At 52.0% G+C, this 27632-nt stretch overlaps 13 protein-coding genes across 13 annotated transcripts; 5 read left to right on the top strand and 8 right to left on the bottom strand.

The window, feature by feature from the left end:
* Positions 1-156: 156 nt before the first annotated feature.
* Positions 157-834, bottom strand: CPAR01_01798 (uncharacterized protein; the record flags this gene model as incomplete). Its single annotated transcript, XM_060486086.1, has 1 exon — positions 157-834. The coding sequence occupies one exon, from the start codon at positions 832-834 to the stop codon at positions 157-159; it is 678 nt and encodes a 225-aa protein (XP_060356943.1).
* Positions 835-2293: 1459 nt separating this feature from the next.
* On the bottom strand, positions 2294-3413 carry CPAR01_01797 (uncharacterized protein; the record flags this gene model as incomplete). Its single annotated transcript, XM_060486085.1, has 2 exons — positions 2294-3091; positions 3165-3413. The coding sequence occupies 2 exons, from the start codon at positions 3411-3413 to the stop codon at positions 2294-2296; spliced, it is 1047 nt and encodes a 348-aa protein (XP_060356942.1).
* Positions 3414-5051: 1638 nt separating this feature from the next.
* Positions 5052-6270, bottom strand: CPAR01_01796 (alcohol dehydrogenase GroES-like domain-containing protein; the record flags this gene model as incomplete). The annotated part of the gene is made up of 2 exons (XM_060486084.1): positions 5052-6176; positions 6247-6270. The coding sequence occupies 2 exons, from the start codon at positions 6268-6270 to the stop codon at positions 5052-5054; spliced, it is 1149 nt and encodes a 382-aa protein (XP_060356941.1).
* A 2259-nt stretch (positions 6271-8529) lies between these two features.
* CPAR01_01795 (uncharacterized protein) lies at positions 8530-8976 on the bottom strand (the record flags this gene model as incomplete). Its single annotated transcript, XM_060486083.1, has 1 exon — positions 8530-8976. One exon carries the CDS (start codon positions 8974-8976, stop codon positions 8530-8532), a length of 447 nt encoding a protein of 148 aa, XP_060356940.1.
* Positions 8977-9003: 27 nt separating this feature from the next.
* CPAR01_01794 (uncharacterized protein) lies at positions 9004-9413 on the bottom strand (the record flags this gene model as incomplete). Its single annotated transcript, XM_060486082.1, has 2 exons — positions 9004-9121; positions 9184-9413. Coding segments are annotated over 2 exons (348 nt in total), but the record flags the coding sequence as incomplete, so codon positions are not given.
* Positions 9414-11690: 2277 nt separating this feature from the next.
* Positions 11691-12035, top strand: CPAR01_01793 (uncharacterized protein; the record flags this gene model as incomplete). The annotated part of the gene is made up of 2 exons (XM_060486081.1): positions 11691-11792; positions 11856-12035. 2 exons carry the CDS (start codon positions 11691-11693, stop codon positions 12033-12035), a joined length of 282 nt encoding a protein of 93 aa, XP_060356938.1.
* A 1359-nt stretch (positions 12036-13394) lies between these two features.
* CPAR01_01792 (sister chromatid cohesion protein Eso1) lies at positions 13395-15140 on the top strand (the record flags this gene model as incomplete). Its single annotated transcript, XM_060486080.1, has 1 exon — positions 13395-15140. The coding sequence occupies one exon, from the start codon at positions 13395-13397 to the stop codon at positions 15138-15140; it is 1746 nt and encodes a 581-aa protein (XP_060356937.1).
* A 1179-nt stretch (positions 15141-16319) lies between these two features.
* Positions 16320-17600, top strand: CPAR01_01791 (xylose isomerase TIM barrel; the record flags this gene model as incomplete). The annotated part of the gene is made up of 7 exons (XM_060486079.1): positions 16320-16422; positions 16496-16589; positions 16650-16787; positions 16842-17006; positions 17070-17172; positions 17239-17411; positions 17501-17600. 7 exons carry the CDS (start codon positions 16320-16322, stop codon positions 17598-17600), a joined length of 876 nt encoding a protein of 291 aa, XP_060356936.1.
* A 255-nt stretch (positions 17601-17855) lies between these two features.
* CPAR01_01790 (glycosyl hydrolase family 2) lies at positions 17856-20543 on the bottom strand (the record flags this gene model as incomplete). Its single annotated transcript, XM_060486078.1, has 2 exons — positions 17856-19904; positions 19959-20543. 2 exons carry the CDS (start codon positions 20541-20543, stop codon positions 17856-17858), a joined length of 2634 nt encoding a protein of 877 aa, XP_060356935.1.
* Positions 20544-21799: 1256 nt separating this feature from the next.
* On the top strand, positions 21800-22504 carry CPAR01_01789 (uncharacterized protein; the record flags this gene model as incomplete). The annotated part of the gene is made up of 2 exons (XM_060486077.1): positions 21800-21845; positions 22083-22504. The coding sequence occupies 2 exons, from the start codon at positions 21800-21802 to the stop codon at positions 22502-22504; spliced, it is 468 nt and encodes a 155-aa protein (XP_060356934.1).
* A 407-nt stretch (positions 22505-22911) lies between these two features.
* CPAR01_01788 (Ras family protein) lies at positions 22912-24149 on the bottom strand (the record flags this gene model as incomplete). The annotated part of the gene is made up of 4 exons (XM_060486076.1): positions 22912-23667; positions 23726-23855; positions 23942-24006; positions 24087-24149. The coding sequence occupies 4 exons, from the start codon at positions 24147-24149 to the stop codon at positions 22912-22914; spliced, it is 1014 nt and encodes a 337-aa protein (XP_060356933.1).
* A 947-nt stretch (positions 24150-25096) lies between these two features.
* Positions 25097-26059, top strand: CPAR01_01787 (short-chain dehydrogenase; the record flags this gene model as incomplete). The annotated part of the gene is made up of 3 exons (XM_060486075.1): positions 25097-25134; positions 25248-25503; positions 25565-26059. 3 exons carry the CDS (start codon positions 25097-25099, stop codon positions 26057-26059), a joined length of 789 nt encoding a protein of 262 aa, XP_060356932.1.
* A 189-nt stretch (positions 26060-26248) lies between these two features.
* On the bottom strand, positions 26249-27170 carry CPAR01_01786 (uncharacterized protein; the record flags this gene model as incomplete). The annotated part of the gene is made up of 2 exons (XM_060486074.1): positions 26249-26903; positions 26962-27170. The coding sequence occupies 2 exons, from the start codon at positions 27168-27170 to the stop codon at positions 26249-26251; spliced, it is 864 nt and encodes a 287-aa protein (XP_060356931.1).
* Between the last annotated feature and the right edge of the window lie 462 nt (positions 27171-27632).

Below are 27632 nucleotides of genomic sequence, written 5' to 3'. Positions count from 1 at the left end.
AAAAATTCCCTAGCCCCTTGGCCAGACAAGCCTAAGCCCACAGACTTGAGGAATTGACGAAGTCAATGCTACTGACATAAGAAGCGATGTCAAGACAACGTACGTGCGCAGCCGTCTAACTTCCACATAATGCGCTGCCGAAGGGTGATCCTCGAGTCAGAAGCTATCATTGCAGGAGCTTCCACAACCGTAATTCTTGAATTCGGTGGGAGCCTTCTTTTCCAAGAATTTAGTCCAGGCCGTGTAGTCTCCTTTGCTACTTGTGCACCTTCGTCTTTGGTACCCCTTTTGGCTCAACATCTGCTGTTGGCTCCAAATGACATGGCACCCTTGATCGTTCCAGGTACACGCAGTCAAAGAGGTCGATCCGCTGCAAGTCTGCGTCTGATGGCCAACGCTGATACTGGCAGTCACGAACTCGGCCGTGATTCCAGCCGAAACTTCGAAAGAAGTAGTCTCGCAGACCTGGTTGTTGACGCCCTGTGTTGCCTGGCACGACTGGCTCTTGGTGCAGTAAACTTTGCTGGAGGCCTGGCGCCAAGGGTCGTTGTAAAGGTTCTGTTCGACAACGAAATAATCGTTCCAGCACTTGACACCCGAGGCGTACTGATGATTGCCGTCAGAACCTAGGTAACGGCCTTCGCCGTCGTTGTAGCGAGCCAGGAGCACGCCTCGTTTACCGATATCCGTATGGTTCGGCTGAAGGGCAATGTCGTAGGTTTCAGCATATGCGATCTCTCCTGCGATCCAATCAGGCTGTCTATCCCGTGACACCAGAGGTGATGCCAAAGAGACAGTCGAGAGCAGGAGAGGTAAGATCAGAGAGGTCTGCATGATAGAGGATTGAGAGGCCGAGCTTGTATGGCGTCGTGTCAACGGATTGTATTCAACGAAGTAGGATGGATATGGACCGAAATAATCATGACCCTGATCAGACTTAAGACTTTATTTATGTACCCAAGAATGGAGGGAGTGTATCTGATAGCTGTTCTCACCATCGCCTCGGTATGCTATACTCGGGGATTTGTTGTGCCGCCTCAGCTTCTCCTATATTCGGCATAAGTCCGTAATATGCGAACTGGAGCTTCTGTCTGCACGTGACTCAAAACCCATGTCATAAAGTACAACAGAGCTTGAGCAGCAATTTAAGGGAACCTTGTGTTCTTTAGGCAAGAAAGGCGCTGATTCTCGCATAGACATGGAGCCACTTGAAGATCTCATCATGCTGCAAAAATATCAACCATGACCGTTTTTCTATCCATCTCTTCATCAGAATATCTCCATTCATCCCACCAAAGTGTAAGCGATGGTCACAGGTGCTGGAGTATAAATCTGCAGTATTTGTGGTGTGCTAGATCTTTTTAAAACAAGACTCGAAGCAAACTTTCTAGCCCCAAATTCTTGTAGTGACGAAAAGCATAGTCAACGTTTGTATCTTTAGCTTGGGAAGTCCCATCATAGTCGGCGAGGGCCGCGACGGGAAATCCTAACCCTCCCTCTAAGCTTCACTGATGCACCAAAGTGCCATCCATACCTAGCAGAGAACATGATGAGTTGATCGCAATCTAAGATATCGCGCGTGGAAGAAATCATCTAGAAAACTGGAAAAGGTCATGACTTCTTTCACAAGGGGGCCCGTCGGTTACTAACCGTAGTGAATGGTATGGAAAGCATAGACTCAGCCCTCGTGTAGCTTGCTATTGCCAAGGGGCATATCCACTCCAACGTTCGCAAAAACATACTATATCATCTGATCTAATTCACAAGCTGCCGCAACTTAGAAAATGCGTCTGCCTTGCTTCTTCGATCTTATCATCTTATTCCCGCAATCAAGCTGTCCTTAGCGCGAAACCCAGATGCAGTCGGGGGCTTCCGAGTTTGGCAGAACGCACAGAAATAGGGGTCACACCAATCTAAGGGAGTGCAGGTTAAAGGAAGGATGTAGACTCATCTTGGACACTGTATGGTCGATCCAGCGTGGCAAAGATGGTATGGCAAGATAGGTAGTAACAGAAATCGGCGCACTTCTTTGTCATTTGAATCGTTGTTATAAAACCATTTTGATTAAAGCACTTATTTTAAGGTATCATTCAAATCAAACAACTAACTATCAACCTCTAGGACATTAGCGTCATATCTATCCTGCTGCCAACTCCCCAACCCGAGATAATAATAGTACATTACATCAGCCAACAAATCAACAAGTCATCATACGACAGACAAGCAGTATAGATTTAGGCCACTCATCCAAGTGTCAGCTCATTGTCGACTCTTCGTGTCTCGTAACTGGTGTCTACCGAAGCTCCTGCGGGGGATAGGTGTAAGTCTGCCCTTGAGGGGGTGGGGAATGCGTCGGCGAAACTGTGCCGTTAACAGGCGAGGGGGTATATGTCTGAGGAGGGTACTGCTGCGGATGTTGCTGATAGTCGTGCGGCGGCTGTGTGTAATTCTGGGCCGGAGGAGCCTGCTGATACTGTTGTTGCTGGGGTTGCTGGCTCGGCATCTCCTGGTACTGCTGAGGTGGTTGATGCTGGTACTGTTGAGGAGGAGCCTGCGGCTGAGGCGTGTAGGACTGAGGCGGGTAGAATTGCTGCTGTTGCTGCTGTTGCTGGGGAACCTGGCCGTTCTGCGACTGCTGGTACGCAGTCTGCTGCGTGAGGAACGGCTGCTTGGACTCCATCTGAATCTCTCCCTGACTGGCGCTTGCAGCAGCGGCAGGTGCGTTGGCTTTTCTCCAGCGCAAGAACTGAACAAGAGTCCAGATGAAGGTCACCAAGAAGAGGATGAACTGCAGGGCAGATAATCCTGCAATAGCAGAAAACATGGCCAACGCGCCCTGGCTCATAACGATGTATCGCTTGTAGATAGTGCAGCTTCCCGAGTTCACAGCAGAGCCATCCGAGGTACAGGAGGCTGTCACGTCAACGGTGAAGGTAGCACGACGGGCGGCGCAGGCACCCATCGTTGCGAGCCAGAGGATGACAAGGAAGAGATCCAGAGCGAGGACGGCGTAGGTATGGTAGAGGTTGCGGAGAGAGGAAATCTTTTCGGAGAGGACAGTGTAAAGTACGATGATCCACGTGAAGAGAGGCTGATTGGGTATGTCAGTCGATGGATCTAGGAACTACCTGCACGAGCAGTCATGGATGAGAGGAAGGACGTACAATAGCAACAGCGAGGCCGAGTTCATCCATGTACACCCAGTGAATGATAGCTGCTGACAAACCGAGTATGACAATGGCCAGGAAGAACTGTACGCCACGGATGGCAACCATCCACGCCGGGGTCGTGATCATGGGCGGTGGTGGGCTGGTTGAAGCATGGTGGGTAAACTGCTGTGGTTGATGCTGGACCTGCGGTTGAGGCTGTGCTTGAGGCTGCATCTGAGGCTGTTGATGTTGGGTATTCTCCATGGTGTCCAAGAGTTGATAGACAAGGTTGTATAGCGAGACGAGTTTTTCACGGTTTTTGTCGACTCGTCAGTGTTGGCAGCCCTGGCGTGAGTGAGATGGAGGTCTTGTCGAGCTCGTGGGGAATCAAAGACAGAAAGACCAAGAGCGCCATGGTGGATATGGGCATGATGCAGGTATACTTATGGAGTGAGACTCAGACAGAAAGTGACAAGGACGAGTCAAGGGAGGGGGCGGCCGACATCGTCGCCTACATCTCCCCCATCTCTTCCACAGCCAACCAGAGCGCTCCCTCTTTCAGCCTTCATTCTCTTTTCTTGCTCTCTGGGCGTGCCACATGTACCTGATGGCGTCCATCGTGATGCAAGGTTCTTGTGATAAACCAGCGTGCCGAGGAGAGACTTCAGTCTAGCGGCAGACTTGCATGAGGCTCCCATACAAGCCGTACAAAAGTAAGGGGCTGCGAAAGGCTTATTTCCCAGACGGGTGTATGGAAACGAAGAAAGCCTAATTGTGGATGCTTTTCAAGCTAGAAACGGCCGTGAGTAGCCATGAGTTGAGATGCTAGTGTGGTCGAGTGGTTGTTCAGTGGTTCAGCTCCTCTGCAAGTTTGACATCGTTTGCCTTGGCAGGGCTGCGGTAATGCGGGTGGTCGACACGGATTTTGTGGTGAGTCCTGGGCGCGAACGTTTGTTCTCACTAGTGGTGGCCGGTGTTAGTCAGTTTGCTGTGAATCCGTGTCCGTAGGCAGATCACTAGACCATGTCTGGGGTTGAGTTGCCCGGCTTGAGGCTTGATCAAGGGTTCAGATGGGGGACATTAGAGATTCCGCGTTGACCGGGGGTAAGAGGGCGGAACGGGTGAGGTTGTGGGACCCAAGGCGTCCGGGCTAGACCGGTTCTGGGGACAAGAGTGACGCTCAAGCTGCTAGTGCGCTTCGTGGCGTCTTCAGCTGAGCGGGAGGGCGGAGTTTTGCGCAGTTTACATGCCTGTTGCTCGTCTATCTCGTGGCCGTGAATGGCTGCTTCGTCAAGTTCCTCTCCACTATCTGAAATGGGGGAAATAAGGCTCTGAGGAGTTGTCGCGATAGCAAAGACTCGGACTTTGGCGGCCGTTGGGCGTTGATAAGGGTACTGAGCTAACATGCTAACATGTGGCCATGCCCGTAAAGATAACTTTAGTTGGACTTGGCCAGGGTCCTGTCTGCCGGCTGATGATCATTGCCTTGTTGTATGAGTTTCTCCACACTGATACTAATTTGTAAAGGGCGCAGGTTGTCGTATGATGCTTGATATGACGGACTGACGATGCTACGCAGTGCAGAAGCAGCCTGGTGTAGGTACAACGAATGGCCAATCTTGCCAACTTCCCAGTAGAGCCGGAACCGGCATGAGACACGCGGAGATAAGTCCATGAAGTGCAAAAAGTGATTGAATCTTTCGTTGATCATACCTACTCATCCAATGCAAACCTACTCTGCTGTGCCGCACTCACCACGCCTCATCAAAACCCGTACATGCTGCATGCGCCGAGAAATACATTGCAAACCCACCCAATACGCCCAACTTTTTCGATATCATCCACTCGCCAGTCATTACTTTTTTTTTTTCCTATTTGACTTTGGAGATCTCCGCCGATCGCTCAGCAGCATCCACCCTGGTTGCTGTTCTCGGCTGCCTTCTTGGGGTCCACCTCGGTGCTGAAGGTTCCGTCGACCTTCTCGTTGGGGCCGGCGATGAGGATCTTGATCACTTGACCCTCCTTGACCTTCTTGAAGGCCTCCTCGGCCTGCTTGAACTCGACAATGCCGGAAATAAGCTTCTTGACGTTGACTCTGCCGTTGGCGACGAGGTCAATGGCGAGCTTATAGTCACCAGGGCCGTAACGGAAGCTGCCGCGAGCAGTAACCTCCTTCAAGCACAGAGCCATGATGGGGAAGTTGATGTCGGATTTGCCCATACCACCCTGAACGTAGGTGCCGCCCATTCTGACGACGTGCAAGCTGGTCTGGATAGAGGGCTCAGCGCCGCTGGCGTCGATGACACAGTCGGCTCCCGCGCCGAGGTCGCACTGCTTGATGAGGGCCTTGGCGTTCTCCTCGGCGGAAATGCGCTGGGAGAGGTAGGTGTGAGTAGAGGCGAGGTCTTTGGCGAAGTCAAGCTTGGACTGGACGATATCGACGCTGACGACCTTGGTAGCACCGAAAGACCTGGCTACGGCGGCACAGAGTAGACCAACAGGGCCGGCGCCCATGACGACGACGGAGGCGCCGGGGGTGATTTGAGCCTGCTTGGTGATGTGAACGGCAACGGCCAACGGCTCAATCAGAGCTCCCTCTTGCAGGGAGACGTTATCGGGCAGCTTGTAGCAGAAGTCGGAGGGCGCGGTCCAGAAACCAGCAAGGGTGCCATCGTAGGGGGGAGTCGCCGCAAAGCGCATATCGGGGCAGAGGTTGTAGAAACCAGCAAGACAGTCGCCGCAGCGACGGCATGGGTAGCCTGGCTCAAGAGCGATGCGGTCGCCAACTACGAGGTTCTTTACGTTCTCGCCGACCTGGATAACGGTGCCGGCGGACTCGTGGCCGAGGACCATAGGGTCCTTGACGACAAAGTGGCCGATGGCGCCGTGCTCCCAGTAGTGGACATCGGATCCGCAGATGCCAGTGTAGTTGACGGCGACGAGGACTTCGTGGGGGTCGGAGAGCTTGGGGATGGGGCGCTCGGCGAACTCGACGTCGTGGGGTTTGTTGAGGATGAAGGAGAGGTTCTAAGGGGTGTTAGTAGATGTCGATCGAGCTCCAGGCGCAAACAGGCCTCCTTGATGAGGGGAAACATACGCTTTGTCCCTCGGTGCCGGCCATGATGGATGGATTGCGGGGTTACGGGAAGAGGCAGGATTCGGTGAGGGATGGGGGTTTGGAGTTGGTCGGTGCTCGTTCCACCGAGAGAAGCACAAGATTCACTTTTGGCTGCGCGTTCGTCACAGAGTTTACAGTTTCCTAAACAAAAGGGGTATCGTTGAGGAATGGTAGAGACAATCAGTACGCTGGATGATGGAAGGCCGAGCGAGAAAAGTGAGAGTAGAAGTGATGCTCCGGGTATCGTGGACCGGCGTGCAATGGATTAAATAGCTATGACGGCAGTCCTTGGCCCGCAGAAACGTTGTGATGGGTCAGGATCAGGATTGGAGGGGTTGGAGGGATGTGGAGGGACGCGATCAGGATGGGGAATGCGACCACGTTACGGATGTTCTGGGAGGATGAATGAGCGAGCTGCGCTGTGCCTGTGCCGTGCCGTGGGTGAGAGACGACAAAGATCGCGCATCGTCTCAACTGGTAACCCACCGGTGTTCTGTGCGACTGACGGCTGCCCCTCATTGCGGCGCGTCTTAGACTCCTAGACTTCCCAGTTCCAGCCTAGAGCTGGAGGGAAGCTCCACGTTCTTGTTTATCCCGTGTCATTACCCGTATTCATACGCCCTCATTCCCTGCTATGGCAGTCGAGACTCTTCCTTGACTGTGCTCCAGAAGAGCTATCGCCGGTGCGGGGTGGGGGTAAAAAGAAAAGAGAGGGAGAGGCTTGGTTTGGTGGTTTGGTTTGGTTTGGTTGCCGGGGAGCTTCTCAACTTTTCCCACGTTGCTCCTCGTTTTCGTAAGAACCTGGGGTCTGGTTGTACGATGGACCAAAGCGTCTCTCAAACTGGTCTGAAAGAGCAGATCTCGTAGGGAGATGGAACCGGGGTTGTGGACTTGAGGAGGGCTTCCGGGAGAGCATCAGACTTGTTGACTGCTACCCGCTGGCTTCTTTCCAATCGACCAAAGTCAACAATGTTGAGTCCTCGGATGGCTTTCTCCCAAGCATCGAAATTCGCAGTGGAACAGTTGTCCCAAGGTGTCATAGGCGCGCAACGTAGCGGCATTGTACCCGACTCTAGCGTCCTGTGGCCTATTTATCCAGCACTTTACCCGCGCCAATGGGAACATGTGAATTGGATCCGATAGATGGGTTCTAGTGGGTTTAAGAAAAGACTACAGAAAGATCTGGGGGCGCGGTGGGGTAGAGTGGGAGACATATTCCCGGTCTTGGGTCATGCTGCTTCACCTCTCGGCTGGTCGGGGACTTACCGCTCCTTTCCCTTACCTCAATTATTTTGAAATTGTTTTCTTATCACGTTGTCTGTGACCGAGCGTTTGTCAGGTGCTCGTGAAACTTTTGCTGATGCCTCGTGTTGCTTTTCGGGTCCTCGTCGTCCCCCTTTTCTGTCGAGGGAGTCCACAAGAGGGCTAGATTGCGACTCGGTCATCTTCCCCCCCATCCAGCATTCTCCCATATAATGCGAAGCCCTTCTTTTCTTGAACGTCGGGCACATCCGAACGTTGTGGTACGATTCTTGCAGACACACTCCAGGCTCGTTCCAGGTCTGTTGTATCGCTCGTCTATCGTCGGCCCAATCGCAAAGGCTAGTATGTATGAATGTCGCCAGTATCGCAGTCATATATGTTTGGTGTCAGACAGTTCGGGAAATCTGTCGGGATTCGCGATGTAATGCACGAAGGCACCGATGCCGATTCGATGTCCGTTTCGCGTAGCATCTCTAAATGCATAGCAGGGCGGCACTCTGCAGCCTCTGCTTGAAAGGGAGTCACCTCGATATTTATGCTCCTGTCCGACCCGAACCTTCTAGGCTCTCGGAACACCCTTCCGTCCGGGAGCTGCCCATCTTGGACGCTTGCAGGGGAATCTGTCGATCTGGGGAAACGGCTTCCTGTCGAGTCCACAATCTTAAGCTCCGAGATCGCCCGAATTGGCCTCACGCACCACTGTCATGCCATGACACATGGGGCTCATGTGGGCTGTTGAAGATACCTGCATGGGCGCCCCGCGGAGCCTTTGTGCCACTCTGAGTACCGAATTTTGGGCATTTTCAAGAGTGTTTGCCAGACATCATACTAGTACTAGTCATGAGGGCAACTTGCAAACACAAGAAACAAGGCGAAAGCTCTCTAGGCTAAGCCACAGATGTTTCCCCTCTATCATCTCTATCAAGACTAAAGGAATCGCCTCTTGACTTGTATTCACACACTCTTTCGAGTTTCTCGCCGTTCCTGGGAGTGAAATAATTAAATTTTGAGCTTGTGAGCCTCTTCCAGCAGCTCCTTCATAGACCTCAATTTGAGATCAGGAAAGTCTTGCGTGATGGAGGTCTCAATCTTTAAGTCAAATACACCACGTTCGAACACGAGACCTAAGATGGCAAACATAGGCTGTAGCTGCTCGTCTAAGATGTAAGGATAAGGTGATCTATGGCGAGGCAGTTTCGTCACCTTACCAGCTTTCAACGTTTGGGAAACGTCAAACTTGGCACCTTTGACGGCTTCAGCGAGCTCGATGAGCTGGTTCCACGTCAACTTGTAGCCGATAAGATACGTCTCCCGCTCCCACTTTGGAAGAGTCAGGGCTGCGGCGACGAACTTGGCTAGTTTCGATGCGAAAGTCATGGCCACTGGCACGTCTCCAGAACCCGTAATGCCTGCCTTGTTGTTGACGACGTCCACGACCATAGCCATGCTCGTGAGATGAATTTCGAGGGGCGGTCACACAAAGTAGTCAGCGAAGTGTCCAGGGTACCAAGCCGAAAATTCCAAGTTGGTCTTTTCAAATGCGTCAATGATGAGAATCTTGAGTTTAATGATTGACATCCCCTCCGCGTATCTATGAGAGAAAGAGTATCTTAGTCTTGCTGTCCACAAAGAGTCCGGAAAATTGATGCTTACTCTCTGCTGGATTTGGCGGCCCAGATGCCGGGAACATATCGCTTGGTGGCCGCGGACTGGTCGACAGCAGCAAACAAGTTCAAATCTGGCTGCACAGACGCCATGTTGCTAAGGGTGGACACGACCGTATGCACATTGCTCTCTTCCAAGGCCTTAGCAATATTGACGGCACTGCTATAGTCGACCGGCAGAATACGAGCCCCGATCTTCTTCTCCCTGTCTTCATCCGCCTAGAGTTTTGTTTATTTTAGTGGGCGAGTCGAACCTGCGGCGTTTTGGATCGTGGGAATTATACACACATTACCTTTCTGCTCAAGATGACGACTTAGAACTTCCCGTCTGCTGGAATATCCTCAACAATGGCACGATCGAGATCGCCGGTGCCTCCAGCTACTGCGATAATGGATGCCACAGCTTAGACTGACGATTGCTCGTGCGATGCTGGCTGTGGGGGTTCCAAAAATTGACATGTCAGTGATAAGATAGCGATTTGGTCGGCTTTTGATGGCATAGAAAGTCGTTGAGTAACGTTATGATATGCTTCAATTCTTTATTGACGGACAGTCTATATGCTGTCTCGTTATCTTGCTTCGTCACCGATAGGGGTCTCACCCATCCTGCACCGCGAGTCCGCAAGTCCGCGTCAAGGCATGGGCCCAGATAGAAAGTTGAGGACGGAATTTGAGCCTTCCATATCATACAAAGAAATTATTGTCTCCAAAATTACATGTACGTATAGGAGATCTTAGTGAAAATAGTTTCGACACTTGAACTAGAAGTCGTCAGCAACAAGTCCTAGTCCTCCATACCATGCCCGTAGGAGTGACATTGAGCCGTTGATAGTGTGTAAATAAGCTACGGGGTACAGCTTAAATTTCTAGATGATCATGCTAGAGGCTCACCAAGACCCTTATTGAAGGACTCCTCGTCTCGTTTTGTGAAGTCCTCCACAAATGACCAGGTACTTAAGCAGCCTGGTGCCCTTTTGGCATCAACGTCCCATGTGTATCACGGGATTGTGTGAATACTTCCAATGGCGGACGAGGGCATCTGGGAACATCAAGACGAATACACAAAATTCTTCATGACCATCAATGGTTATCTCTCCGTCTCTCAATATACTCAGGTTAGATTTCTCCAAAGCCCTCTCCTACTCGCAATTGATCGCTAGTATCCGCGAACTCTCGTCACTACTAATGGCCATCTAGCCGTCATTTGTACAAGTCTAAGAAGCCATCTCGGATCTCTGGGAGCTATAAGAGCTAGCCTCAAGCCCTAAGTCAGCTCTAAGCTTCCAGGGTTGGCTGTTTATTTGGAAGAAGGAGTTGAGAGAGTGCGAAGACGGCACTCCCGGGAAGGGGAAGTTGAGCATATTTGTCTGACATTAAGGTCGCCCCGTTAGGACTATACCGAACTCGCTTACAGCTCTATTACCAACGAGATTCCATCTCGACTAGACCTCTCTACCTATAATGACATGAATCGTAAGTCGAAGCGGTTGCGGACGTGCCCGAAATTTGGATCTGCGCCTTTAGACGGAAGATGCCGATGGCTAGAATAGGGCTATTCCAAGTCCCGAACTAATATGGCGCGGTCTTCCTTGTCACCTTTCGATCAGTTGATGTTAAACTATACCTCGTCAAGTTGTTCCAAAACCTTCGGGCCCTACCAATAGAAGTAAAATAGCCTATTTGAAATTCAAATTCACATTTCACATCAGAAGAAGATGGTGTCTTCGCTGTTTATTTTGCTGGTCAGAAATATATGAAACTTGGAATCTCCACGTTCCGCCTATGCACTCCGAGCATTCCAGCAAAAAGCGTTGTACGATTCGTGCGCCAACCCACAACTACACGACTACTATTATTTTAGGCTTCCCAATAGACATGAAATTACTTTGTGATTTCGGCGCGGGATTGTGGGAGAGTCCACCCGAAGGGCTGAAGGGGGTAAGCAATCTTACACACATCAACAATCACCTGCGTTGACGTATCAGCACCACATGCAACCTCGATCGGGCCTAAATGACGAATCATGTATCTTCAGTTCCTGAAAAGCAATCTATTTATTGTCCTCTACAACAAAGCTTCGCACTACATTGATATCCATGTTGTATCGTAGCTCCTAGTGAGCCCAACTCCGCTGGCTGAGAACTGCGGGGATCGTGGGCTAGCACAGCCCTGCCGCGCTCTTCGCTGGCTGTGTTCCGGGTCTGCGTGTCGGTGTTTAATCCGGAGATATTTTTCAAAAGTCATCGTCCCCGTAGATGCGCAATTTTAAAGCACGGGTAAATTTGGCGATGGGGACAACGGCACGAGGTGGGATGAGAGAAAAAAGGCAGAGGAAGGGAGAACACATGAGGTTGACGTTTCTATTAAGAAGACGAAGGACGACTCTCTCCCTCCAACTCATATTACTTTATCAACTCGAACAAATCTGTCAACGGCTACATATTCGCTATCAACCCACACTCTTTAAAATCTAACCACTCTTTTACAACATTCAAAATGAAGTCGGCTGTCATCTTCTTGGCCGCCGCCCTCTTCGGCGCCGTATTCGCCGCTCCCCTCGAAACCTCTCCCAACGAGGCTTCCCAGCTCTTCGCTCGCGTAAGTTACACACGGTCTCAAGGTTCAGATTGTCTAGATTTGCTGACAAGTCTGCTATAACAGAAGCTCTGTGTGGCTGAGGAGGGCATTGCCTGCTACTACGACAGCAACCGGTGCTACTGGCACGAATGCTCCCATTGCAGCTGCGACGGCGTCAACAACGGCGCCAAGCTGATCCGCCGCGACTGCACCGACGCGAAGGACGCCGCCCACTGCATCTATGTCTCCAACCTCAAGGCTTAAGACAATGACTCCGTTATGATGGACTTTGTTTCGGGGGTTTCCGACTACCGAGGTGGAAACGGGACTTGTCTTTTTCTCTGCCGTTAATCAGTAATACCTGAATTGAAGATTCTTACCCCGGCTATTGGTGCGGATGGTCCGTGATCAGGCGGCGCCGCCGACCCAACTTGAAATATTGTACTCTAACCAATTGCAGAGTTGGGGCATGGAAAGCGACTTAAAGCTTCTTGGGCACCTCACTGTAAGACTCTCTGAAGATATGACAGATACGATTGATTCGATCGTAATTTATCCGTCTTGAGATGTTTGTTTTTCCATTTCTGAAATCGGTCCATACGCTTTCCTCTGGATACTGTACCTATGGATCCTCTTCAATCATCATCTTACAGCGAAGCTCTCATTATGCGGACTGAAGTTGAGTCCAGTCGGTGATATTAGGTAACCTCATCCACCAAAGTACAGTAGGGTGTCAAAAGTTCGTGTACACCCTCCCAGTGCGTCACCTATAGCCCACTAATTACGTCTCGTTATTACTATAGATATCTTTCTAACTTAAGTATAAATAATATAATTTAAAATTTTAATAAAATACTTAAGTATATAAAGTATATAAGACTACTTTTTATATATTTTAAAATACGTTATATTGATACTTTATAATATAATATAAAAGTAGAATATAGAATAAAATAGAATTTACTAAGAGGTACAGTGCTATTCGCACTTAATAGGCCCTATAATCTACTATAATAAAAATCTCTTAAAACCTATTTTTTAAAAGATTTATTTAACGCTTTTATAATTAAATAAAACATAGTACAACTTAAATATATACTAATATAATAGCTAATTAGTTATATAGTAATTTTTAAATTTTCTTTCTTATTAAATTCAAGTTTTTATTCGCTGTTGAAAAGTAGTACTTTTGCGGGATACTGTGCGCTGCACACGAACCTTTGACACCCCACTGTAGTCTTGGTTTCTCACTCACAGGCAGCTACCCACTAAGTCTTGGACATTTTTACACTGTAATTGTATGTCAGCTCCGCATAAGCAGCCTGGGGATGTTCGATTCAGTTAGCGATTACCCGCAATCTAAAGTTACACTCTAACAGAATGTCACAGCCCTACTGCAGTCAAGTCCCTAGGCTGTGCTTATTGCCTGTTAGTGAGGACCCCAGACATTTCCTTCCAATGGCGCAGTTGACAGCTACATTTCCAACCTCCATCTACAGGAATGCAATCAAGTCTTGGCTCTTGTGCCGAGATTGCCTTGGATTTGAACTCAACGGCGTTCACTCACCTTACGCAATTAAATGAGCGACGACATGATTCTACGGAGCTGAACACGCCATAGCCATGTCCGATGATAGCTTCAGGTTCCCGACTGATCCGACGAGCGCAGAATCACAGTTCACCCAGCATGACTTGCAGCTCCTAGCACAATCGTCTCCAGAATCGCCTCTCCGAGTTGTTGCACTCGTCGATTACGACTCCTTCTATGCCCAATACGAATCAGTCAGGCTTGGTCTTCCTCCTTCCAAGCCCCTCGCAGTGCGCCAATGGAACGCCATCATCGCGTTGAATTATCCAGCAAAGGATCGCGGACTGAAGAGGACTATCTCGGTGGAGGAAGCCCGTCGGCTCTGCCCAGACATCGTCCTTCAACATGTCCCAACTTGGAGGGAAGGCGATGATTGCTGGAGGTACAGGGCCGACGTTCTGGACAATTTGACGACGGACAAGGCCTCTCTGGACCCATATCGCGACATGTCGCGAAGGACGATGAAGCTTGTGCGAAGGATTCTTCCGGCCACACCTGCGCCTACCATTGAGAGAGCCGGGGTGGATGAGTTCTACGTTGACTTGTCAGCTCAAGTCTACCAGGTTCTGACAGAGCGATTCCCCGGATTGGGATCGCTCAGAAACAACCCCGAAGAGACGCTACCGTTGCCCCCGGTGGACACGTCGCTCGACTGGAAGTCGGACAAAGTGATGGATCTTCCCAATGCCCGTGACCCAGAATACATACTCGACTGGGACGATGTGGTACTGAGCATCGGGGCTAGCATTATTCGCAATATCCGCAAAGAGATCAAGGCGGAACTGGAACTCACGACGTCCGCTGGCATTAGCCATAACAAGATGCTCGCCAAGGTCGCTTCTCGAATGAACAAACCATTCGGTCAAACAATCATCAGGCGCAAATGCATCCCCACCATTATGCCGACCCTCAAAGTGACCTCACTCTCCGGTTTGGCAAGGCAGCTTGGTCAGAAAGTCGTCAAGGCGTTCGGGTCCGATGGCATACGCGACCTACTCCAGGTCTCACTTGCAGAGATGAGATCAGAATTGGGAGCGCAAGATGGTCAATGGGTTTATAGGGCCATCAGAGGTGACGAGACAGGCCCAGTGAGGCCCCGGAGTGAAGTCCAGTCTTTGCTGGCTGCCAAGACCTTTGTGCCCAAAGCCGAGAACCTTCAACAGGCCAGCAAATGGCTGCGAATCTTTGCGGCAGATCTGGAGTCGCGACTACGCGATCTCGATCTGGATTCAGAGGTGCCTCGACGACCCAGGACTATTGCTGTTCAACACCATATCCGGGGTCGGTTCGGCCCGACGCGATCCAAGCAAGCGCCGATCCCACCGCACGTCAAGATCAACCGGGATACCATATTTAACATGCTGCATGGATTACTCAAGGATCTTACAGACCACGGTGAGTCTTGGCCGTGCTTGGGTATCTCTGTTAGCATGTCGAATCTGGAATCCGGGGCGCCTACGTCTGATCCTGGGCACCGTATCACGTCCTTCTTTACATCGGACTCCTCTGCGTCCCCTCTGAAACGAAGCCGAGGGGGAGATGTGGCGAACATGCATGCAGGTAGAAAAAGGATGTATACAGCGAACGATGCAGCAGAAGACTCAACATCAGGGGGATTAGATACTGCGAGTATCTCGGCTCGGGCCATTCAAGGTAGCTCAACAGACGAGCAAGGACAGCAATACTTGTGCCCTAAGTGTGACGAGGCTGTGCAGCCAGAGAATGTTCTCGAACATCTGGATTGGCATGTCGCAATGGAGATTCAGAACCAGGAGAGCTGATCATACAAAGAAGTCGGCCTCTCGTCAGTCTATGGATCCCCACGACAGGGTCTCTGTCTGCATTGGCCGTGCTCTCTAGAGGTAATTCACGTCAGGTAGGAAGACAGCGGTGGACGGGGTAGTAGGATAACGCATAGACTTCAAAGCCGGTCCATTGGTACGGCATATCTGCCGTAGATATCCTGTTTCCTTTTCTAGGGGTTAATCACGACTTGATGACGAATGGAATTCATCGTGATGTCTAGTTCAGTCTCCCACGTTGAATTGAACCCGGCATGGTCGGTCAAGATCTGCCGATAGGGCTGGGCATTTCGAACAGCCTAGTCTTAGGTAGCAGAGGGTGTGATCAATAGCCATCAACGAAAAGCGAGAATACTCTGATACAGAATTCGATGCGCTCCAAGATGGCATTGATCTAAGTAGCATGTAGACTGGTTTGGCACCATCAAGCTACTGACACCCAGTCAGACTTGGCACTAGCGCGGCAAGAGACACCAAGACACGACGCTCTGTCTTTATACATACAGATTTCAATCATAGGCGAGTCTTACTCGATACAGCCCAGAACGCCTCCATTCCTATTGCCTTTCCTGATTCACAGGCCTTGGGCAGCTCGAGACTCGAGTTGAAGCTCACACAACGAATGGATGATCCACTATTCCCCAGACTCCGAGGGAAAAATTACCGTTTCTGGCAAGTGGGGGAGGGGCTTGCAATCCGCGGGGTTCACGAAGAGACGGGATGATGCCATTGCGCCGTTCCTTTGAGGACTGTCCATATCAAGTAAGAGTTCGCCGAGTGTATCCCTTCTAGACTACGATGGCCCCAGGTTTGACTATAGCAAAAGCAAAGAAAGCAAGACTCGGGCGCTTTCGGACCATTTTCGGGGTCCACCGTTGAGGCCCATCTGGTCGAATTGGCTTCGGGTCATTGGCCGGCTATAGATGGAATAAGAGCTCTCGAGTTTGACGGAATCGTGGGGAGCTTTGGAACGGGGGTAATGCTATGGAGGGGTTCCAATGGGAGCTGTGCGAGCTTTAAGAAGCAATACCTCGCCCTCGCACGTTCGCCTTGCCAGGCTTTCCGATTTTCGAAGCTGATCCTTTGTCTTTGATCTTTCTCTCCTTCGTCAGTTTTCCTGTCCGTTACTAGATCCCATAGTATCTGCACTTGGTCAACATGCCCAGCATCGCTCGATTTCGCACGCTATGGGGCATCTCCCCTGGCGACAACTTCGCCAACTGGGTCGCTCTATTCCCAGATCTCAAGGCCAAGGGCTACAGTAAGTCCGCATTCGCATCGTTGTGACTATAATTGTGAGAAAACCCACGCCACTGACTCACTATACCGCGTAGCCGGAGTCGAGATTGACTACAGAGACATTCCCGCCGAGCAACTACCCGAACTGAGACGCATTCTCGATCAATTTGATTTCCAGCTTGTCGCACAGTAAGCTTGAAGATCTTCCCTAGCCACCAAAAACCACCTGTGCTAATGCCCCTGCTCTAGAATCATGTCCTCATGGCCCGGATACGTAGGTCCCAGGCCACCAGGGCTGACGCCAAAAGACCACCTCGAGCACTATCGCAAGCAACTCGAACGTGCCCAAGTCCTCAAGCCCGTGAAAGTGAACGCACAGTCTGGAAGGTACGCTCCCCCAACAGGTCGCACACTGATACCGGCACAATGCTGAGTCTCGAGGAATAGCGACATCTGGACTCTCGACCAGTCCGTCGAGTTCTACCAAGGCACATTCAAGATCGATAAGGAACTGGGGTTTGCGGGGCGAGTGACACACGAGACACACCGAAACCGATCCATGTTCAACCCGTACGCGGCAAGGTACATCCTGGAAAGAGTGCCGAAGTGAGTACTCACTCTCAATGACGTGTACCGAGAACTACTCTGACAGTGGCTACTCTGCTTCAGCCTTCGCATAACCGCCGACATCTCGCACTGGGTCGTCGTCTCGGAGCGTCTGTTGGACGAGTCCGTAGAAGACCAGGAGGTCCTCGAAAAGGTCATCCCGCATGTAAGTTGAACGGAAACACCATGCTTCAAGCGCGTAGGTGACCAACGTCGATACTGACGTCCATAGATCTACCACGTCCACGCCCGCATCGGCACAACACAGGCCTCGCAGTGCGCCGACCCTTCAGACCCAGTCTATAAGCCCGAGAGGGAGTTCTTTGAGCGGTTCTGGACAAAGGTTATTCAACACAGCGCGACTCGCGGCGCCGATTATCAGATCTCGTTTACGCCTGAATACGGGTTAGTTGCAATCAGCTTATTTTCCATCCCAAAAGCGGGCATACAGGTTGGAATCATACTTGCATACTGACACCCGCTGCTTACACCAGACCGTACCCGTACCACCCCTATCACAGCCCGAGAGTGTATACTGAAGTCGCCGATACTGAGGGTCTTCGCCTAGAGGGACTCTTCTTGGCGGCCTTGTAGACAGATTGCTTGCCTCCAGGGCCGAGACGTGGTGGGCATGATTATTTTGAGATGGGGGATACGGGAACTTAACCTTATTTATTAGAGGCCATATACTCACTGGCCGTGATCTTGGACTCAGTAGACATAGACAGCCTTCGATTCATTGCACCGTTTGACAGTCTGGGGTGAAATCCGAAAGACTTAATATCGCTTTTGAATCATATCCTACTCTCTTAAACAATCCAAAGGTGATTCACTACCCGTGAATCTCTATCAGTTGAGCATACCCAGATACCTCGTCTCAATCTTTGTATCCTTGGTCGCACCCTTGACTCCAATTTTGACAACCTCACCGGGGACAATGTCTACCAAGTTATCGCTGAATACCACAGCATCATCCTCAGCCTCCAACGCGACACCCTTGACGGGAACCTCGGCACTGATCTCCACCACATCACCGCCCTCCGCAAGTGTCGCCTTCAGGCTCTTGGGCTTCTGCAAGTGCAGATACTTGAGCGGCTCAGGCCAGTTGACGTATCGCGCAATCTGCTTGCCATCCTGAATTAGGTACGCTGCGACGACGGTCTTGGCCTCATCGCCCTTTTGCCTCACGGGCACCTCAAAGGCGGCCATCTCCGTTGACCTGTTCTCAGGCAGGACAAAGCCCTTGTCAACAGTCTCAGAGTACGTCTCCTCCCCGGTCTCGACGTCCCACGCCTTGACCAGCAAGTCAACAATCAGGTCTTTCAGTTGCAGATTCGAGCCCCAAATCTCAATCTGCGTCTTGGTTTCGATATCGACGCGCGTGTACTTGTCCTTGGGGTGCTTATGCTCCGTGCGGGTGATGCCAATGGAAATTGGCGCCATCTCGCGCTTTACGGTGAAGTAGGCGTGCTTCGGGCGGAGGTAGTAGTCGCAGATGGCCCATGAAGTCACGGGCCAGCAGTCGTTGATTTGCCATACCAAAGCTCCGCCGCAGTATTCCCTGCCGGGACCCTTCCACTGCCTCTTCCACAGTCTGTAGGCTGAGGCCAGACATTCAGCCTGCATCAGCTGCGTACAGTATACAAAGTGCTCCAAGGGATCGGGTGCGTAGCGGAAGTTCTCGACGAGGTACAAGGCAATGCGGCGCTCGTGGCCGTCGGCCTTGTTGTGGAAGTCGACAGTCGAGGACTGAGGGTAGCGGTCTGGGTCGTCTTTGCCTTTGGGCAGGTATGCATCAATGGTCTTGACCGAGGGGAATGCCTCCATGCCGAATTCTGACACGAAGCGGCCGACAAGCTTGTCAAAGTTTTGGTACTTTTCTTGTGTGCCGTGCCAGACGTTCCACTGGTGAAGATCGCCGACCGTGGGGTCTCTGGTGTCCTCCCCACTCCAAGGGCTGCCAAAGTGGTAGTAGGTATCGGGGATGAGGTCCTTGCACGTATCGACGAGAATCTTTTCGTAAATGTATCGCGCGGGGAAATCGGTCTTGAGCCAGCTCTCTGCGTCCTTGTTTGCGAGATCGTACGTCAGATTCTCGCTCTCTGCGTACTGGTAATCTTCGTTGTTGCCCGCCCAAATAACGATGGAGGGGTGGTGACGCAGCATCTTGACGTTTTCTCTCGCCTCTCTGTCGATAGACTTTAGAAGATCCGGCCAGGTAGGGTAGTTGCCGCATCCAAACATGAAGTCTTGCCACACGAGGATGCCATACTCGTCGCAGGCATCGTAGAACTCCTGCTCCTCGTAGATACCACCGCCCCAGACACGAACCATGAACTGATTGCCGTCTGCCAGCAGGCGGATCCAGTCGTAGTACCTCTCCTTGCTGATGCGAGGGATGAAGTTGTCGGCAGGAATCCAGTCGCTTCCGCCGCAGAAGATGGGGACGTTGTTGACTTGGAAGAAGAATGATGTTCCCGGTTGCTCTTTGACGGGTCTCTGCACCAGCTCGACCTTGCGGATACCAATCTTCTTGGACAGTGTGTCGACCTCATCGCTGCCACTAAGGAGGGTGGCTGTCACGGTGTACAAGGGCTGCTTGCCGTAGCGAATTGGATACCACAGCGCAGGGTCTTGTAATTGGAAGGTTGCTGCAATATCCGCATCGGCTTTGGCATCAATCGTCTCAGAGGCCAGCGACTTGCCATCGAGCGACACATCGAAGCGGACCTTCGAGGCCTTGCCTTCGGTCGTGGCGTGAGCGACTACCTTGGCACTCTTGAGGGAGTCGTCCACAGTGGTCTCGAAGTAAAGATCGGATAGGCGCGACTCGTAAATTTCGAGGTTGATTGGCCTCCAAGGACCGCACGTCAAAAGAGTCGGGCCCCAATCCCAGCCCTGGCAGCGTCAGTATAATCATTCCAGCCAAATGAGGGCCTATGGAGCGCATACCCAGTGGTATTGAGCTTTGCGGACGGCAAGTCTCGAGTTGTCGCCGTTCCAGCATCCCCACTTGTGATCAGGGTACTTCTCAACCAGCTTCCAACCCCGTAGGTATGCGCTGTCAAAGGTGATCTCGAGCTTGTTCTCCCCATCCTTTTTCAGGACAGATGTGACATCGACACGCTCTGGTGTGAACATGTTATCCGTTTCCAGGATTGTCTTGCCATTGAGCACAACGGTAGCAAAGGTGTCGAGACCGTCAAAGGCCAAGATTGCCTTGGCACCCTCGGGGATAGCCTTTAAGGCGAAAGTGGTCTTGTACAGCCATTGCACCTCGCCAATCCACTGGACATCAAGCTCGTTTTTGCCGATGAAGGGGTCGGGGATGACGTTGTGGTGAATGAGGTCGAGGTGGACGTTTGTTGGGAACTGACTGACAGCAAGGAGCTCGCTGTCCTCTTTGCCGGCCTGTTTAAACTGCCAGTTCTTGTCGATTGGGATGACGGTTCGTGATGCCATTGTTTGGAGGGGGCGGCGGTGGCTGGAGGTGTTAGCGGTGGTCGAGCTGCGGATGAGCTCTGGATGAACGCGCATTGCGTGGGGGAACAATTAGGATGCAATGAAGGTGGGCAGAGATGCCAATTGAAAGAGTAGATGATTGGGATCTCACCAAAGATAAAAGGGTAATATCCCGGGATATTTGCAGGCGCGCGCAAGAGCGACGATGAAGTCGGGGATGAGCGCACCGAGCGCAGGTGCCCCGCGGAGGATGGCGGGGTAGATGGGTACCTTGAGGTGCCTTAGATGCTGGTCCGGGACAGGGACGGGGGGTTGGAGGGGCCGAGGGGCAGATCGTGGTGCTGGGTGTCTTACTGTGAGAACGTCGAGGGTGAATGAGATAAGACAGTATTCTCGCTCAATTGGCAACCTCACGATGAAGCGAAGCAGCGGAGAGTAAGTGAGACTGTGTAGCTGATGATGGAAGCTCTCAGAGAATCTTCACGCGAAATGACTGCCATACGCGTGGAAGGCTGGGAGGATGTGTCGTCCTCATATACTCCTCACCATCTCATCCATGCACCACTCTCACTCAAACCAGACCGGGGAGCTCTCTCCACTTGAGCTCGCCTCACCACCTCTCATCTCACCTCATCTCATGCTTTTGGTCTTTGTCAGGTAATTGAGCTTTCTCTACACTAATTCGTATAGCTCGCCTCACCTCGGGATCGGCGCAGAGATGTTCAAGCCAAAATATCCCTGAACTCCGACCAACATGTCCAGTTTCTGGGATGAGAGTCTCCTCCAACCTCGTGCAACTTGCCTCAGTCTGAACGACGGGACGACACCCGCCGAGATGCATCTCCATTCCCTCCATGCCCGATCCATGATCCAGGGCCCCTTTTTCCTCATAGGCTTTTTCCCCGTTGGATTACTTGGAAATCAGCTCCCCCACACCTCCCACCTTGTCTGCTCTCACTTACCGGTATTCCCCATCTGGTCCAAGCCAGGCACGCGCGGAGAATGAGGGACGCCTCTTTTTCTCCAATGGGCACAAGATTGTCTGTTCTCTAGGATTAGAAATGGAGCATTGTTTAAAGTGTGCTGCCACTGTGTGGTTACATCCCTTGCTGGATAAAGTCAACCTGCCGGCGGGCTGCATTCGGAGGAAGCCACGCACATGGCTGCAAGACCAAGGGGTTTGAGTGAGGTGACCCTTTACCTCGTGCTTCTGTTCTAAGAGTCCGACTACTATGAGAACGTCTGTGATGGCAATGCTGCCCCTCACCTACCTTATCTTGGCCGGGCTGGTTCTACAGTAGCAGTAGAGAAGCCCACTGACGGCGCAGCACATGTTCTTGGCAAGAGACCGTTCCCATCACGCCGGTATCCTCTTGGGTACAACTCGTCATGGCAAATCGGCAACTCTTCCTATTCGAAGGCCTTTGTCCCAGTTCCCATAAATATCGTCAAGTCTCACCATCGGGGATATAAATCACCACCGAACGGAGTGGAGAACCGCCTCTTTACCCCAAATATCCAAAAGTTTCCCCCAATTCCACCTTGGAGACCCCTGCTCACCTCGGTGGGGTTCCTTCGCGGAGGGAGGCCCTCCGTCTCCTCTGTTGGGAATAGCCGTGGGAATCGCTGCATCATTCTCCGATGCTTCAGGGCCCGAGGATAGCCTCATGACGACCACCTTCCACGTTGTCAGTCTCCCTCGCTCTTACGATACGGCAAGAGCTTACTCTGGTTTCGAATCACTGGCTTTCTCGGCCGTGTTACAAATGCATTGCAGTTCTGCAGCTCGCCGTTTCAGGTTTTCAATTGTGCCGTCCTTCTCATCCTCTGGCATCACATCGCCCGGGTGGGCTTCCAGTGGGACGGATGCATTCCCGCCGTTCATCATGCCCTTCACTTCACGGCCAATATCAGGCTCGAGATATTACATTTGCCAACGATCCAGGAAGCCAAAGCTCCGTCATGAGACTGTTGAGATTGCCTTTTTGATTCAAATTCCAAATCAGATCATGCAATTAGTTCCATGTTCCCCATAGTCGAACCCTTCTAGTCACCGGCAAAAGTCACATCATCAATACAAAAAGCACCCGCCCTGTCTGCATGTACCAAAAGGTGTCATTAATGTATGTAGTTGTGAAAGCGAAGCGTGTATGTGTATGGCCAGCCCTGACCTAAGAATGAGGTATCTATCCCGCAACGCCAGCTCCCCCAACTTCGACATGTGAAGCGAACGTGGCTCCTTCGTCGTCAACCAAAAGTCAGGTACAACGCTAATCTCGGACCCTCGAGCCCGTAGTATTCCGGCCCCGTGATGGACCATCCCTTGGGAAATAAAGACTCCTCGCAAAACTCCGCGCCCAAAGATACCAACCAGCAAGAAACCAAGTTTCGTCTCTTCTCTTCCACCATATGGCACCCTATGGTACCATAAGGCAAAAACACCTCAGCAGCAGTTGCCCCCTCTTCGTCGGTTCGACAACGTAAAGACCTCTTCCCAATCTCTCAGCCCCCAGTTTGCGCCGCTGCGCGTGTTTCGTCGGCCTCTTCTTCTGCGGACACCTCCCGCCGCTTCATCGAGTGTCGCGCCAGTCATGGAGCTCTTGATACTCGCGCCGTCGCTGGCTCCCGCATTCCATCCTCCTCCGTATCCATCGCCGTATTGAATGCCACTCATCGGGTCGTCCGGATCAATATCGCCCAGCTCGATCTTGGTAAGGATCATTCTAGCGAGCCTCGCAAAGATTTCGTCAACATTTTCGCCGTTAAACGCGCTCGATTCCATCACCACCGGGATCCCGACCGTCCCTGCCCATCTGTTTGCGTCCGCATTACTGACTTCCCGCCCTTCCGGCGCCTCCGTGGCCTTCTGCTGCGTGCCGAGCGATGGCAGACTTGTTCCCGTTGATCCGACGGAGCCGTTTGCAAAGTACGACATGGAGCCGACGCTGCTCGGTGTTGGCGGAGGAAGGCTTGTATCGATAAGTTGGTCGGAAGCGAGGTCGAGCTTGTTGCCTACTAATAGGCATGATAGATTCGGGGATGCTAGTGCGCGTGCGTCATTGAGAAAGGGCTGTAGACCGCGGAAACTGCTGTGATTTGTGACATCGTAGACGAGGATGGCCCCGGCGGCGCCTCGGTAATATGATCGCGAAACGGAGCGGAACCGTTCGGTGCCGGCCGTATCCCAAAGCTGGTGTTCCTGTAATCAGCATCGCCTTCCTTTTCCGGTCACGCTATTGAGAGTTCTGGGGGCATACCTGAAGCTTTATCCGTTTCCGCCGTGACCCGGTGCCGACTTTAATGATCTTGCTTGCAAACTCAACGCCGATGGTCTGTGACGACAGGACTCTCCACTCGTTCTTGACGAAGCGGTGAAGCAGACAGGACCTGAGATCGCGGAGAAGCGCCATGTCAGCTATGTGCGAGAGCCGGAGTTGGTCGCGTGCTCCCATTCGGGTGTTGATGCCACTCACTTGCCCGTCCCGCTTGGTCCCAGCAAGATAATCTTTGCCAAGTAGTCGTACATGCTACCCAGCTCCTGCGCACTCCGTCAGTATGCTATCCCATCCCATGTTCCCGGTCGTTATCGGATCGGAGCTCGTTTGGGTGGTTCCTCACCTGTTCGCCGGCGGTGCCGTTGCTCTCCTCGCTCGCGGCGCTGGAACCCCGCGGTCTCGTCATCGTGGCGGTGCGGAATGTGTATAAGGTATGGTATGCGGCGCGATGGGGTGTATCGGTCGAAAAAGTCGGGCGACAGCGGCGCAGCGGCGATAAGGCCACGAGGGAAGCTGAATGGCGCAGGAGGGGGGAAAGTCGTGCAGTTTGTAAGCAAAAGACGGTGACAGTTCTAGTTTGGGCCGATAACGCGCTCAGGCGCAAGTTTCGATTCGCGAAAAGCAAGCAATGCTCGGCATAAAGAAACGGAGGGAATAAAGAATCGGCGGCCTCTGGGACTGGCGGCGACGTTGAGGTCGCAACGAGCAACGAAAGGGCGTCAGATCGGGTTTGTTGTTTCGAGTTGGGCAAGGGACAGGAAAAGGAAGATTGACGTCGCTTGAGGTGCGCTCTTAGCCTTGCGCTGATTGCGTTCAGGTATCCGTAGTTGGTTGGTGCAGTAAAGTGCGCTGGCAAAGCACCCAGAGGTGCTGCAATGACGGCACACCACCACCACGAGACAACTGGGCCGGGCCTCCGCCGGGCTCCGCTGAGTCTGCGACATGGGATGGGGGGCTCGAGCGCCAACGTCAAGCCCACCCGCGTACAGCGCACGTGCCAGAGGTGTGGCTGCTCGGAGTACGTACCTTGAAGCCTTATCAGACGGCCTGAGATAGGATCCCATTGGTCCTACACTCCGTCCTGTTCCAGCCCTGGGGATACGTACTGCCTCAGGTGACCCCGCCAATCGTGGCTTGATACTCCACCTCATAATCGATGGGACTGGCATTGTTCACCGAGCCTACACCGGCTGCCGAGGCTTGACTTTGTTCCTCACCGTACTACCGAGCTTTAGTGGAGCACCCGCTGTAAGCTCTCACCTCAACGCCGTCCTATTTGACCTCCTTTGACATCCATCCCTCAACTGCAACCCATGTGATTTGATTTATACTTTTTCATAGACAAACATCATAATGAAGATTTCAGGCCACACTTTCATCATCTCTGGCGGGTAAGCAATGCATCTCAACTTCTCACGTAACAGGCCTCTCTCCACGGCCCAACCAGCCCATCATCCCTGATCACATGCTAATGACCACCCCGCTAACTTCCATCCCATGACAGCGCGTCTGGCCTGGGACAGGCCTGCGTGGAGGACATATGCAACAATGGAGGAAACGTCGCCATTCTGGACATGAATGAGGATAGCGGCAATGAGCTGGTGTCCAAGCTGGGCTCATCTGCAAAGTTCTTTGTCTGCGATGTTCTGGACACCAAGAGCATCGAGGCCGCCGTCCAGGGAACCGCCGCCTGGGTAAGGGAGTCAGGAAAGCCTGTCGGAGGTGTCATCCCAGCAGCCGGTGTTGGTAACCCGTCATCTGTATGCTTCCATCCCCGAGTCCGGCTACTGCCGTGTTGTGCATGTCTAACAATCAAGCCAGATCCTCGACCGCCATGGCGCGCCATTCGGCCTAGATGCTTGGGACTTTGTCCTGAACATCAACCTACGCGGCACCATCGATCTTACCCGCCAGGCACTGGCTCTCATGGCCAAGAACGAGCCCTCCAAGCCCGACGGCGAGCGCGGCATCGTCATCATGGTCGCATCGTCTGCAGCCTTTGACGGCCAAAAGGGCCAGGTCGCCTATGCCGCGAGTAAAGGCGCTGTCGCGGCCATGACGCTTCCCATGACCCGTGACCTTGCCCGCTTCGGCATCCGCGTTGTCACCATCGCCCCGAGTCTATTCGAGTCACGCATGACTTCCATGATGTCCGACAAGGTCCGCGCCAGTCTCGAGCGTTCTATGGAGTTTCCCGTACGTGCGGGTAAGCCTGAGGAATTTGCGGCACTAGCACGGCATGCTATTGAGAATGTGATGCTCAATGGGACAGTGTTGAGGTTAGATGGTGGCATGCGGATGCCGAGTAAGATGTAGCCGAGTTCTATTCAATCAACACAACCATACATGCTTGTACACGACATGACAGCCTGTGAACATATCTTTGAGTAAACTCACTGCACTTTCTATCCGAAACATATGAAGTTGTACGGTTGAGGTGGGTGGTAATTGTAGACTACATCTTTTGCTGGCGCAAGACACATCCTCTTACATGAAGTTACGTTATCATACAGATCGCAGAAACAGCACCCAACCGACCATCGGAGCCAAAGCAATCCCTATAACACTGACGGATCCGAGCAAGAAGTCCTGGGCCAGGCCGTGACATAGTTGCAAACTCACGGAGTAAATTCCAATACGAATGTCCTCCGCGACACCAACCAACCATCCTTTGTCGACTTCCCATTGTTGGTAAAGTGCAGCAGTAGCAGCACAGGTGGAGGTTACTGTTTCCAGTATCCATAAGAGCATGACAGTTGGAAGAATCAAGGCAGCGGTTTTCAGACAAGACGAGATACGAATCGTAGCCTCGCCGCTGAGCATCTCTTCGTCAGATGGGAACGGGGCGATAGCGTCGAAGAAAAACTTGAGGCATAAGCCCGTCACAAGATCGAAGTTGTCGCACAAAATCGTTGTAGCGATGAAGCGCAGCCACTTGGCACGTCGTATGGCGAACAGAGACGTCATGGAGGCGCCGTTCCTCTCATTCTCGTCAGACGTGACTAGATATGTCCAGGACAGCCGGATACGAGCACAGGCAATCGTGGTGAGCGTCGATGCAACAACTTGTGGCAAGTGTGACTCTAGCCGGGAGTAGACAAACGATTGTGTTCCCTTGTAGCAGGCCCAAAGGCCAAGGGAAAGCAGTCGATGTGTAAAACTGTCGCGGCTTTTAGGCGTTTTTGGGACGCCACGTGGAAATATGGTAGTGTCTGTACATGTATCGTTTGAATTTAACAAGTGCCGGGAGATCCTCCTCGTGGGGAAGAGATAGAGGAAGGGATATGGAGCCTGGTGCTTGAAAATCAGTATTCATCTCTTTGGTAGATTGCTGGAATAATTTTACCATGAAGTTGACCGCTCGAATAAAATGGTCATAGAGTCCCAGGACTACAGTTCTCTGACTTCCCAAATTTGCGGGGTCCATCGTGAAGAATTTCTACGCCAGTATTTATTCGACGATGAAGAAATGATAGCGAATCCCTTGAACTCGGAGCGTGCTCTAAACTATTTACGACCGAGAATCATCGCTGCTATGCTGCCTGGGGTGGTCGGAACGTACCGGGTCATCATCACGAGTATAGCTCGCCCGGCACTTTAAGTGTCCGGTCGTGACTCAACTTCAAGCGGTGGATCCCGCGATTGGAATGGTACCTACTGCGTTTCTCCATGTAGCCTTCATCAATAGAAAGTCATTGATTGTTTATTTCCACAACAAGATGTGCAAAAGTCGTTCTGACGGTTCAAGCGACGATACTAAGGAGTAGTTCTGCAGGCAGGGTGCTTCAGTTGGCAGCGACAGAACCGGTCCGAAGATACTGGTAGCCTGGCTAGGCTGCCTCAGGAGAAGTCCTCAGTAGACGGGGCCCAGGGCTGGCGATGCTTGAGT

This window comes from Colletotrichum paranaense, assembly GCF_030867605.1.
Source record: "Colletotrichum paranaense strain IMI 384185 chromosome Unknown Scaffold_1.1, whole genome shotgun sequence".
Taxonomy (NCBI): Eukaryota; Fungi; Ascomycota; class Sordariomycetes; order Glomerellales; family Glomerellaceae; genus Colletotrichum; species Colletotrichum paranaense.
The sequence above is the reverse complement of the archived record's forward strand: the minus strand, read 5'-3'. Positions and strand labels throughout refer to the sequence as shown.